At 36.0% G+C, this 13,446-nt stretch overlaps 1 protein-coding gene across 1 annotated transcript in view; it reads left to right on the forward strand.

Annotated features, from left to right (window-relative positions):
• Window positions 1-13,446, forward strand: part of RSPO3 (R-spondin 3) — a 105,903-nt gene that overhangs the window by 29,935 nt on the left and 62,522 nt on the right. Inside the window, exons 2-3 of the mRNA XM_049771137.1 lie at window positions 10,536-10,727; window positions 12,656-12,802. Coding sequence (XP_049627094.1) covers window positions 10,536-10,727; window positions 12,656-12,802 — 339 coding nt within the window. The remainder of the gene's footprint in view (window positions 1-10,535; window positions 10,728-12,655; window positions 12,803-13,446) is intronic.

Consider the following 13,446-nt stretch of genomic DNA (forward strand, 5'->3'; position numbering starts at 1 on the left):
TTATTGAGAAAATAAGGTAGAAATTAGCAATACAAACAGATACTTATTTCAAGAAGCTACCAGACAATTCACTTAAAAAGTAGAGGATATAAAGGAAAGTATAGTATAAAAATAATTTTGACTGGAGAATTACATTGGTCTTTCCTTTTCTCCTTGTTTCTCAAAACAAGTAGTTAATGAATGTTCTGAGGTAAAGTGTGCTTAAGGAAGAATTTTATTACATTTATTTAGTTTAATAATTTTATTGAGAGACTCTGCTGGTCCCCTTAAGCTTGGCAGACATTTTGGGGCTTCTCCCCTGATGGCTTGCCTCTGCTGAGGTGAGTCTTTCTGGGCTGGAGTTGCGGATAAAGCTGACTGCTGGGCCCCTTAGGCTCGGCAGACATTTTGGGGCTTCTCTGAGCTTGCTTCAACCTGGGAACTTTGATCTTCTCTGGTATTAATCCCCTGAGGGCGTGCCTGAGCTGAGATGTGTCTTTCTGGGCTAGAGTTGTGGATAAGACAGACTCTGCTGGGCCCCTTAAGCTTGGCAGACATTTTGGGGCTTCTCCCAGCTTGCTTCAAATTGGGACCTTTGATCTTCTCTGGCATTCATCTCCTGATGGCTTGCGTAGGCTGAGGGGAGTCTTTCTGGGCCAGAGTTCCGGATAAAGCTGACTCTGCTGGCCCCCTTAAGCCCACCTATAAGGGGTCGAAGCAGAGGAGTGTGGCCACTCCACTTCACTTCCCTGTCCTGCACTCCACCTAGCCAACGAATACCACTACAACATGTAGAAAAACCCACAGCATAAGCTTGACAATGGGGAAACTATGCAGACCAACATCAGCCATAGAGAATGAAGATGGAAACTCTGATGACCCAACAAGGGCCAACCACCTAAGCAGTCTTTCAGAATTGAAGTTTAGAGAAGAAATATGGAGGATGCTCACAGAACTCAAAGAAAGTATAGATCAGAACACTAATAAAAATCAAGAGACTATGAAGATAGAAATCAGAAAACTCCAAATGAAATATCAGGTCAAATAACAGGTCTGAAAAACTCAATAGGTGAATTGAAGAACATAATGGATGAGCTTTCAAACAGGTTAAAAGCAGCTGAGTATAGAATTAGTGTGCTGGAAGATGAGATGCATAACAACTTTACACAGCAGAAGAGATTGGAAAAAAGCCTTAAATCAAATGATCAGACAATGGAAAAATTACTCAAAGAATATGAGCAGATGAAAATAGAAGTCTTTGATAAGCTCAAGAGAAACAACTTTAGAATTATTGGAGTCTCAGCGACCCAAGAAGAAAATCTCCAGGAAGAAATAACAGTTAAGAACATCATCACAGAGAAACTACCAGAGCTAAAGAAAACATGTGACCAAATCCTGCATGCCCAAAGAGTATCAGCTAAAAAAGACCCCAGGAGAAACACCTCAAGATACATCCTACTCACAATGATGAATCCCACAGATAGAGAAGAATACTGCAAGCAGCAAGATCAAAAAGGGAAATTACATTCCAGGGAGCATCCTTGAAATTTACAGCAGACCTGTCACCAGAAACACTCAAGGCCAGAAGGCAGTGGTGGGATATAGTGACAAAACTCAATGAAATAAATGTTTTGCCAAGAATACTGCACCCACACAAACTCAAATATCTTGGAGTCAACCTAACTAAAGATGTGAAAGATCAATACAAAGAAAACTATAAAACACTGCTCGAAGAAATAAGAGAGGACACGCAGAAATGGAAACACATACCCTGCTCATGGATTGGCAGGATCAACATCATTAAAATGGCAATACTTCCAAAAGCATTGTACAGATTTAATGTGATTCCTCTAAAGATACTCACGATGTTCTTCAAAGAAGTCGATCACACACTTCTGAAATTCATTTGGAACAATAAACAAACTCGATTAGCTAAAGCACTCCTTGGGAAAAGGAATATGGGAGACATTACTCTCCCCAACTTTAAGCTGTATTACAAAGCAATAGTTATAAAAACAGCATGGTATTGAAATAAAGACAGACCCTCAGATCAGTGGAATAGGCTTGAGTACTCAGAGAATGTTCCTCAGACATATAACCACCTAGTTTTTGATAAAAAAGCAAGAAATCCTAAATGGAGCAAGGAAAGTCTATTCAACAAGTAGTGTTGGCACAACTGGTTAGCTACTTGCAAAAAAGCGAACTCAGACCCCCAGCTAACACCATGTACAAAGGTAAAATCCAAATGGATTAAAGACCTTGATATCAGATCTGAAACTATAAGGTATATAGAACAACATGTAGGTGAAACACTCCAGGACATTGAGACTAAAGGCATCTTTAAGAGGAGACAGCACTCTCCAAACAAGTGAAAGCAGAGATAAACAGATGGGACTATATTAAGCTGAGAAACTTCTGCATCTCAAATGAGATAGTGCCCAGAATACAAAGGCCACCCACTGAGTGGGAGAAATTATTCACCCCAATACTCATCAGATAAAGGACTAATATCCAAAATTTACTGACAGAACTATACAAGGAAAAAAACAACTAACCCCATCAAAAACGGGGAAAAGAAATGAACAGACACTTTGAAAAAGAAGAAAGGCAAATGGCCACAAGGCACATGAAAAGATGTTCAACATCACTAATCGTCAGGGAGATGCAAATCAAAACTACTATGAGGTACCACCTCACGCCACTGAGATTGGCACACAACACAAAACAGGAAAACAAGCAATGCTGGCGGGTATGTGGAGAGAAAGGAACTCTTTTTCACTGCTGGTGGGAATGCCATCTAGTACAACCTTTATGGAAAGCGATGTGGAGATTCCTTCACAAACTGAAAATTGAGCTTCCATATGATCCAGCTATACCACTCCTAGGAATATACCCGAGGAACACAAAAATACAATACCAAATTCCCTTCCTTACACCTATATTCACTGCAGTTCTATTTACAATAGCCAGAATCTGGAAACAACCAAGATGCCCTTCAGCAGATGAGTGGCTAAAGAAACTGTGGTACATATACACAATGGAATACTATGCAGCCGTCAGGAGAGATGAAGTCATGAAATTTTCCTATACATGGATGTACATGAAATCTATTATACTGAGTAAAGTAAGTCAGAGAGAGAGAGAAAGACACAGAATGGTTTCACTTATCTATGGGTTTGAAAGACATTTTTAACAGTATCTCAAAGACAAGAGAGATGAGGGCTGGTAGGTGCAGCTCATGACATGAAGCTCATCACATAGAGTGATGAGTGCAGTTGGAGAGATGACTACACTGAAAACTATCCTAACAATGTATATGAATGAAGGAAGTAGAAAGCCTGTCTTGAGTACAGGTGTGGGGGTGGGGAGGAGGGAGATCTGGGAAATTGTTGGTGGGAATGTTGCACTGGTGAAGGGGGGTGTTCTTTACATGACTGTAATCATACAACTATAATCATATTTGTAATCGCGGTGTTTAAATAAAGATAATTATAAAAAAAAGAATTTTATTGAATATGTGATTTTTGATTGTTTTATTATTATTTGAATTATAAATAAAGTAAGTTACATTAATATCTTTAGTATTTCCTTTAGACTTAGTCAAACCAAAAGTATAATGAACCTAAAGTACATTTTGAATATCTGGATATTATTTGGCTACAAATAAATAGCCATTACAGGTAATTTACAGCATACAAAAATACACAACCTCTACTTTGCAATTTAAAATAGATATTAGTACAATTGGACTTTAAAAATTAAGAAAATGCTTGAAGCTAGTTCATAAATTGTTACAGAAACAGAATTTAGTTTTCAAAGCTGCAATTGGTTTGGTATATTATATACACTGAAAGTAAGATCTTCCATTTTCCAAATGCTTTGATATTTAAAACTGTATATTTTAGATGTTACATAAAAAGTTGAATTAATTCTCAAAACTATAGCCTTCAAAAACTGTCACATTGTTTATGCATCAAAAGACTAACAAATAGACACATAAGAAAGGTTGTTTAATAACACAGCGATACTACTGTGGATAGGGCATTTGCTTTATACATGGCTTACCTGAGTTGATCCACAGCATCACATATAGACTCCCAAGCATTTTGGGGAGTAATTCTTGAATGCAGAGTCAGGAGTAACCCTTGAGGATCACCGGATGTGGCCCCCAAATTCCCCCGAATAAATAAATAAATACAGAAACAAAAGTATCTTAGGACATGTCAGTCATCAGATAAAGGGCTAATATACAAAATATACAAAGCACTGACAGAATTTTACAAGAAAAAAAATCTAATCCCATTAAAAAGTGGGAAGAAGAAATGAATAGACACTTTGTAGAAGAATAAATACAAATGACCAAAAGGCACTTTAAAAAAATGCTCCACATCACTAATCATCAGGGAGAAGCAAATCAAAACAACTATGAAGTACCATCTCATGCCACAGAGTTTGGTGCACATCATAAAGAATGAGAACAAGCAGTGCTGGAGGGGATGTGGAGAGAAAGGAACTCTTATTTACTGCTGGTGGGTACGCCATCTAGTCCAACCTTTATGGAAAGTGATATGGAGATTCCTCCAAAACCTGGAAATTGAGCTCCCATATGATCCTGCTATACTGGTCCTAGGGATATATCCTAGGAACACAAAAATACAATTCAAAAGTCCCTTTCTCACACCTATATTCATTGCAGTGCTATTTACAATAGCCAGGTGCTGGAAACAACCAAGATGCCCTTCAACAGATGAATGGCTAAAGAAACTGTGGTACATATACACAATGAAATTTTATGCAGCCATCAGGAGAGATTAAGTCATGAAATTTTCCTAAACGTGGATGTACATGGAATCTATTATGCTGAATGAAATCAATCAGAGGGAGAGAGATAGACGCAAAATAGTCTCACTCATCTATGGGTTTTAAGAAAAATAAAAGACATTTTTGCAATAATTCTCAGAGACAAAAGAGAAGAGAGCTAGAAGGTCCAGCTTACAACATGAAGCTCACCACAAAGAGTTATGAGTACAGTTAGAGAAATAACTACATTGAGAACTATCATAACAATATGAATGAATGAGGGAAGTAGAAAGCCTAGAGTACAAACGGGGATGGGATGGGGAGGAGGGAAATTTGGGACATTGGTGATGGAAATATTGCACTGGTGAAGGGGGAGGTGTTCTTTACATGACTGAAACCCAACTACAATCATATTTGTAACCAAGGTGTTTAAATAAAGATATTAATAAAAAAGTAAAAGAAGAAAAAAGAAATACACAATATGCATTTTATGCACGTTCACATTAATATGCAAAGTAATATGTAAATTAATTTGCATATTAATGTATTTTATTTTCATACTTAACTTTGAAGCTTTGATAAGACATTTTTCTTTTTCAAATTTAGGGAAAGACTACCAATTTTACCGTAATTTTAACACTATAACTACAAGGTATAAACTCCATTTTTCAACTTGTATTCATTTTCTCACACTACCCTTCTTAATTTTAACTATGTATAAAATAATTAATGCCAGAAGTATCTGTCTTTTAACATTTATTTTAAGCTTGCTATTTAATAATTTGTAGCATGAGTACTAGTTCGTTATTTTTGAGTATACCATAATTTCTACAATCTCAAACACCAATTATCACTGGTTATTTAACTTTCTTTAAATATGGTTCTCTTGCATTCTTGTTTTTTTGTTCTGTATTCTCTTTCCTTCTTATGGTATTTCGGTTACAGTCCTGGAGAGTCCCCAACACCAACTCGACTAGCAAGGAGGGGATCAGGAACTCGGGGATCTCTGAGGCCTCTCCAGCAGTGCTTCTCCTGAGGTTGGAAAGATGGATTCTGGACAGCTTTGTGAGAGTATACACACACAGACACCGCGGGGGGATTCTGTCAGAGCGGTCCCAACTTTATTGAAAGACTCAGAGGCTTATATAGGTATAGGTTGCTGAAGCTGACCAAAAGGGATAATTCCATAAAAGGACAATGTCCGCAATCTCTCTCAGGTTTGTCCTGTTTTTCTAAGGGTTGGTGCCATTGGCTATTCCTGTTTTTGTAAAAAAAAAAAAAAAAAATGTCGGGGACTGAACACACAACTTGTGCCTTTCCCTTATCATAATTAAGTTTTATCAGAGCACATTCTCTTATTCAGCGAAGTGTGGGGCAGGAGACGAAAGACTGACATCACATCTCTTTGCTTAGCAGGGGTTAGGGCTCGGGATTTAAATCTATGGGTACAACAGTGGTATCCTTCAATACAGGCCTGTGTGAAATGCTTTCTTTAAGCATGAAGCTACCACCAGAGATCTTCTATACCACTGTAGCTCTGTAGCTACCATCCCAGTTTTTTTCTATTAAGCTTCTCTTTTTTATAGCTCATCTGATATTCTAAATTTATTATTTAAAGTGTTGTTTGTAATTTAGACCTTTTAATTCCATATGCCTTGCCCCAATTATCTAACTCAAGCTTTTTACTCCCCTATAGGATGATATCCTCTCACTGTATTCATTGGTTGGACCTAGAAACCCAATGTCAAATTTTCTTTGTTGTTCAGTTTACATCCAGTAGATCCTTGAACTATACACCCAGTTTCTATATGTTAGATTCATGTCAAGCTATTATCATGTGTATTTTGTTTGACCACTACATTAGTTTTCTCCTATTTTTATGCCACCAGAACAATTACCCTTTTTTTTTTTTTTTTTTTTTTTTGGTTTTTGGGCCACACACAGTGACACTCAGGAGTTAGTTCTGACTATGCACTCAGAAATTGCTCCTGACTTGGGGGACCTTATGGGATGCCAGGGGATAGAACCGCGGTCCATCCTTGGTTAGCACATGCGAGGCAGACATCCTACTGCTTGTGTCACCACTCTGGAAATTACCTTTCTGATACCAAAAAAAATTGTACACAAAGATAATTTTCTTGGTACAGTCCATAAAGGTTGCATGATTTTATTTTAACCTTTTATAGGACCCAATCTAGTAAGACTTGTATCTGCAGTGAGGTTTTGGGAGGCAACTAGAATCACACAGTAATGCTCTGCATTTGTCACGACTACATATAACAGTATTCTAGAGCCATATAATGCTATGGATCTAAATCAGAAGCTTCAAATGATAAGCATTGCTCAAAGGAAATTTGGTGATCTTCCTTGTCCAAACAGTTTCATAATGTAGATCTACCCTATGATTCCAATCTTCTTGTTATGCCATGCATCTTCATTTTAACCACTACATATACATCAATCACATCTAACTTATAACAATATCCTTCCTGGTGTGGGCAATTAATTTGCTCCATCTTCTAGCCCCACCATATTCACTATTATCAGTAATTTCAGTTGATTTTCTAAGATGAGATTAAAGCATTAGATTTTTTATTTGTTTTGTTTTGGGGCCACACCCAGTGACGCTCAGGGGTTACTCCTGGCTATGTGCTCAGAAATTGCTCCTGGTTTGGGGGACCATACGGGATGATGGGATTCAAACCACTGTCCATCCTGGATAAGCTGCATACAAGGCAAAAATGCCCTACCATTATGCTTTCGCTCTGGTACCTGAAACATTAGATCTTTGTGAAATTTCCCTATGACTTTACAAAAGCAGTGACTTAAGGATTCAAAAACAAAAAAACACTGTTATTACTAGAATGAAAAAATTAAAGATAATCGTTTTCTGTCTTAGAACCATAAGATTTTAGCCTGAAAGGGTTTTAACAGTCTATCCAGACCAAAGTTTTCTGTGGTTTTTATATAAAAAGTAAAAGCTCTTGTCTTAAGATGAAGTTTGGGAAATTTCTTTCTAGTTGTGTAATACTATATAATTTGAGTGATCCTTCTACAGAACTCAAGAATGCACTCATTGCATTACTTTAAAAATCTGGAATCATAGAATCCGAACTTCAGAACCTCAATATTTTTCATTTCCCAGTAAGCATAGTACTTGAAACTTTTTGAAGTACATTTGCCATCATTTGTATAAGCCCATATTAAATGTTTTCTAATTTAAAAAGTACAAGAATTTTCTTTGTAAGTTAAAAAAAACTTTGCCTTCTTTGCTATTTCAAAATTTTATTTAGCGAAAATTTTGTTTAAACAAGAAAAATGTGAAAACAAAGCAAAAAGAATGATTATACCATGATCATGAAAATTGTAGTTTTATCAGTAGAAGTTTTAGAAAGGGACATTTTTTTTTTTAGTTTTTGTACCCTATTTGGGTATGCTGAAGGCTTATTCCTGAGCTCTGTGTTCTGGATTTATTCCTTGTTGTGCCCAGGGACCATGTATGGAGCTGGAGCTGGAAATCAAACTCAGCTTGGCAATCTACAAGACAAGTTTCTTATCTACTATACTATCTCTCTGATGCATAAAGATAAAATTTAGCAAGGTCCTCTAATACATTTCATAGTTACAAGAAACCTTTATCCCTTGTACATAAGGTCCAGATAAATAAAATATCTCTACTACAGACACTTCAAAACATTTAAACCCATTTTTCGGGGGTTTGGGTCACACCCCGCAGCACTCAGGGGTTATTCCTGGATCTACACTCAGAAATCATTCCTGGCAGGCTCAGAGGACCATATGGGAAATTGGGATTTGAACCACCATCCTTCTGCATGCAAGGCAAATGCCTTACCTCCATGCTGTATCTCTAGCCCCTTCAAACCCATTTTTGTAAATTAAATTTCTTGTTAAGTTGTTGAGGCTCTGAACATAGGAGTCATTTGTTTTTATAGCTGATTTATTTTAAATGATGTCGCAATACACAAAAGTTTCTGAGTATTTTCAGTGGCATTTGTGTGCTTAGTTTTACTAACTGCCTTTTAGAGGAAATAGATTGGCATGAACCAATTCAACTTATTTTCATTTAAGCTGATATACTTATCATCCTGGGCTTGGGTCAATTTTCTTCAATGTTGAGGTCTACTTTTTTAAACAATTCTAGTGAAAATGTTTTCCATGTCTTGTCCTACTTATATCACTTTTGAAATGGATCAATAAAGTTCTGAATACATGAAACTGTCTGCCTTTATTCACTTCTTTTTCAGAGTCCTTCCATGCCAAAAATATGCACACATTTTTTGTAAGTCTCCTATGCTGTTACTGGCATAGAAACTTGTAACTTGAAAAACTTATGAGTCCCACAGGTCCTATAGTGCCTAAACCTCCTATGCCACTTTATATGACAGCCCCACCCCACATAAGAGCATGTACAGGAAAAGCAGACTTCCCTTCCCCCCCACATTTCCTCAGTTTATTTACAAAGTGTCTTGGAATGAGAATGAGCTGCTTGTGGTTCCTGTGGCTGATTCAGGGATACTTTTCTCTAGACGGAGGATGCTGGGCAACCGAATGACCTCTCTGTAACTAACCCGTGCACCCCTCTGCTAATGCAGTTAATGTAGAGAGCACCCCTCTCACTAAGCCTAGTGAGATTTATCTTTGTAATAAAGACTTAGAAATAACAAAGATTACTGGGAAAATCGAATTAATTATGTCAAAAGCTTCATCAGAACCTTTCCCTCTGACCACACAACAGTTGAATGGATTAATATATTGGATACCTAAGTGCATCTGTTTATCAAACTTTGCTCTTATGCCAGAGGTTTCATCCTCTGAATTCCTGAAAGAAAAGTAATGCTATCTGTGTATTCAATCAGAAGGAAACACAACCATCTCAAAAATATGAATATGAGCGTTATACCTTAACAACTTTCCATCAGTTCACACACAGGTGTCAATCAATGCCTGGTAAATCTTCATAAAGTTTTAAAGTTACAAAGATATCAAATAAATAGCAATGTTCGAAATGTTGGTTTATGCCCCCTCAGACTGCTGATAAAATGGTTTCCAAAGCATTCTGGGCTCTTTAGAAAACTTGAAACTAAAAAAATATGTGTAGCAGTTTTCCTTGCCATGGATTAGTCATACCTTTATCATGTATATATTTGACTTGAGAAAGACATGAAAGATGCGGGTCCCAAAATAGTAAATTTTTTCTCTGAAAGATAAGATGGTGAACATAAATTAATATATTCACATGTGAACTCTTATTATACTAACTGATAAGATATGATAATGGCAAGATTTTACCATTATATCAATTTGGACTTATTAAACTTTTAATTTTTGATGGTTGAATTTTATATGAAATAAAATGAAGAACAATATAGGGATATCTTAAAAGAAAATTGAAAGCCACAAAATAATGGAAGAACATGTCAACTTGTTCACACATTACTATCAACTTGAAATGTAATGAAAGAAAATGTGTATTCTATGCAGATTGATATTTAACTTATATATTGATGACAACCTTATTTTGTTGTTGTTGTTTTGTTTTGTTTTTGGGTCACATCCAGTGGCGTTCAGGTGTTACTCCTGACTCTGCACTCAGACTGCTCCTGGCAATCTTGGGGACCATATGGGATTCAGGGAATCAAACGGGAGTCTACCCAGGTTGGCCGCAAGCTAGGCAAACACCCTACCTCATCAGCCCCTTAACCTTTGTTTTTGTTTTTCTACATTTCTCTCTTTAGTGCATCCTAACGTCAGTCAAGGCTGCCAAGGAGGCTGTGCAACATGTTCAGATTACAACGGATGTTTGTCATGTAAGCCCAGACTATTTTTTGTTCTGGAAAGAATTGGCATGAAGCAGATAGGAGTGTGCCTCTCTTCATGTCCAAGTGGATATTATGGAACTCGATATCCAGATATAAATAAGTGTACAAGTAAGTGTCTACATAAAATTCTGTTTTTATCTCATCCTTGGGGCTTTCCGAATTTGAAATGGCTTCTTATATTTTTATGCTAGTCAAAATTGTGTGATAAGACAAAACATTGACCTGATCATTAGGTTAAACTATAGTTAGACCTAAAGACAGAAAATGCTTCAACACTACAAAAATTTTGTGACTTTTATCATTATTGTTATTGCTACTAATGCACAAACAGAACACAGGCATTCCGTGCAAGTTCTCATTGACGCCTATGCTTGCAAGCATCAGTACCATCAGTTTCCATTTTTATTCATAAATCTGGGCATTTACTGAATTAAAGAATCAATTTAGCTATTTTGACTTTAAGAAGGATTTCAGTAGAGCATCTGAAACATTTATCAATAAGAGTCTAAAAGCTGGTCATTGAGAGCCTGAAAGTTTAGTACCTATGCTGTTGACCAAATAACCCTTCAAAGAAGCACATTATAAAACATTATTTCTCTATTTACAAAACAAATAACCTGGTGTATTCTCTAAAAACTTACTCTCTATATATGTTCTTAGCTGCTTTTTAACAATCTCACTGGCCTCTCATTTCAAGATCTTTTCATCTCAAGTCCAACCCTCTCTATTCTGACTATTTTGGAGAGATATTAAATGTCCATATTTTTGGTTAACTTTCTCTTTTCATTCAACGTTTTGCTCCCTTCCATCCTCTCAGAAAGATATTTCTTGACAATCTCATAAAAAATAATAAATTTGTCCTCCATATTATTCAGTACTAGAACTTTTACTATTTAGTTATTTTGACTTTAAGAAGGATTTCAGTAGAGCATCTGAAACATTTATCTATCTTTAATAAGAGTTTAAATGCACTTTCCTACTGCTTACTTTTTATTGTTATTATTTTGCCCAAGATATTTATAATTTTGGATTTAATCTCTTCTCTGATTTTGGACAAGGAGCATAATTATCCAAAACCTTAGTTTTCTTATATAAAAATATATATTACCTCAAATATCTCATCGGTTTAATATAAAGATTACATGATTGAACTTTGATAAAATGTGTACAGACAGACATAGTTACTACCATATAAAAGTTACTATTGGGGCCCGGAGAGATAGCATGGAGGTAAGGTGTTTGCCTTTCATGCAGGAGGTCATCAGTTCGAATCCCGGTGTCCCATATGGTCCCCCGTGCCTGCCAGGAGCAATTTCTGAGCATGGAGCCAGGAATAACCCCTGAGCGCTGCCGGGTGTGACCCAAAAACCACACAAAAAAAAAAAAAGTTACTATTGGTATTATTTATTGTATCTCCCCTCCTAACATATAAGCTCCACAATATATTGTGGAGTTTGAATCTTATCTTTCTTAACTATTATTACTGTTTATTGTGTCTCCCCTTCTATTATATAGGCTTTGTTGAGTTTGTATCTTATCATTATATGCACTGCTGTCACATAATATCTGCAATAGTATTTAGCACAGAATGGGTAGTCAAACAATAGTTAAAGCCTGAAAAGAACTCAAGAACAGCACAAAAGTAATAACTTTCCATAATATTCTAAAGTTATGATGCTAAAGTTCTGAAGATTTTTTACTGTCATTTGATGTAAATAAATACTAGTCTTATAAACATTCTTGGTAGTAGATATATTGCCAAGGTTATTTTTTATAGATAAATCATAAAAATTATTTTGATTGCTTCTAGGACTTTTTGGCTAGGAACAAATGTAGAAGAATGAGTTTGAGGTCGATGACTGATACAATAAATTAATTATTAAGGAGTAACCAGCTAAGCAAAGTAATTTTGAACTCCAATTGTTTAACAAAAATGTTACATGTTCCTGTATTGGAAGCATATAGAATTGTTCTTATGATCATTAGATGAAAATAATAAAAACATATTTATTTCTCTTTTTATTTTTATTTTTTAGAATGCAAAGCTGACTGTGATACTTGTTTCAACAAAAACTTCTGCACAAAGTGTAAAAATGGGTTTTATTTACACCGTGGAAAGTGCCTTGACAATTGTCCTGAAGGGTTGGAAGCCAACAACCATACCATGGAGTGCATCAGTATTGGTGAGAATGAGCTCTAAAATGTAGCAGGGATGAGAAATGCTTCAAATTATAAAGTTCTGCTTAGTAAAAATGCTCTTTAAAGTTCTATATCACAATAATCCAAGGGATTATTTCTAATAGACTATTTCCTTTGTTTCGCAGCCAAGATTCTCTCCTTAGGGTGCCTCATGTGTTTACTTACCATATGCAATAATATAATTCAATGCCCTTTTGGTGTTCCACTATTCATAGGGACTGCCAATAATTGGTTTTACTTTTCTTATCATTATAGGTTTACTTGCGTCATTTAAAGTTGTACTTATAGTTTTTATTATATATGGATATATTCATAAAAACTAAAAGCTATACATTTGATCTTAGAGTAAATTTCCCCTTCAGGAAATAGATTCACAGAACCCTAAAATGTAATGTCAGACAACAACGACTTAGTTTCCAATAAGTGAAAATATATTTTCTTGCTATAGTCCATAATGTTCCCTCAAAGAAACAAAAACCGGAACTTAATACAGTTTAAAAATCTAAATTTTTTTTTCTAGCACTACTTTCCTAAATGCTCTGCCTATACAGGTATTCAGAAACAAGTAGAGGGTTTTGGACTTACTCAATTTGACAGAAGGACATAATTGCAGGCAGAATTTCTTGGA

This window comes from Suncus etruscus, chromosome 4 (assembly GCF_024139225.1).
Source record: "Suncus etruscus isolate mSunEtr1 chromosome 4, mSunEtr1.pri.cur, whole genome shotgun sequence".
Taxonomy (NCBI): Eukaryota; Metazoa; Chordata; class Mammalia; order Eulipotyphla; family Soricidae; genus Suncus; species Suncus etruscus.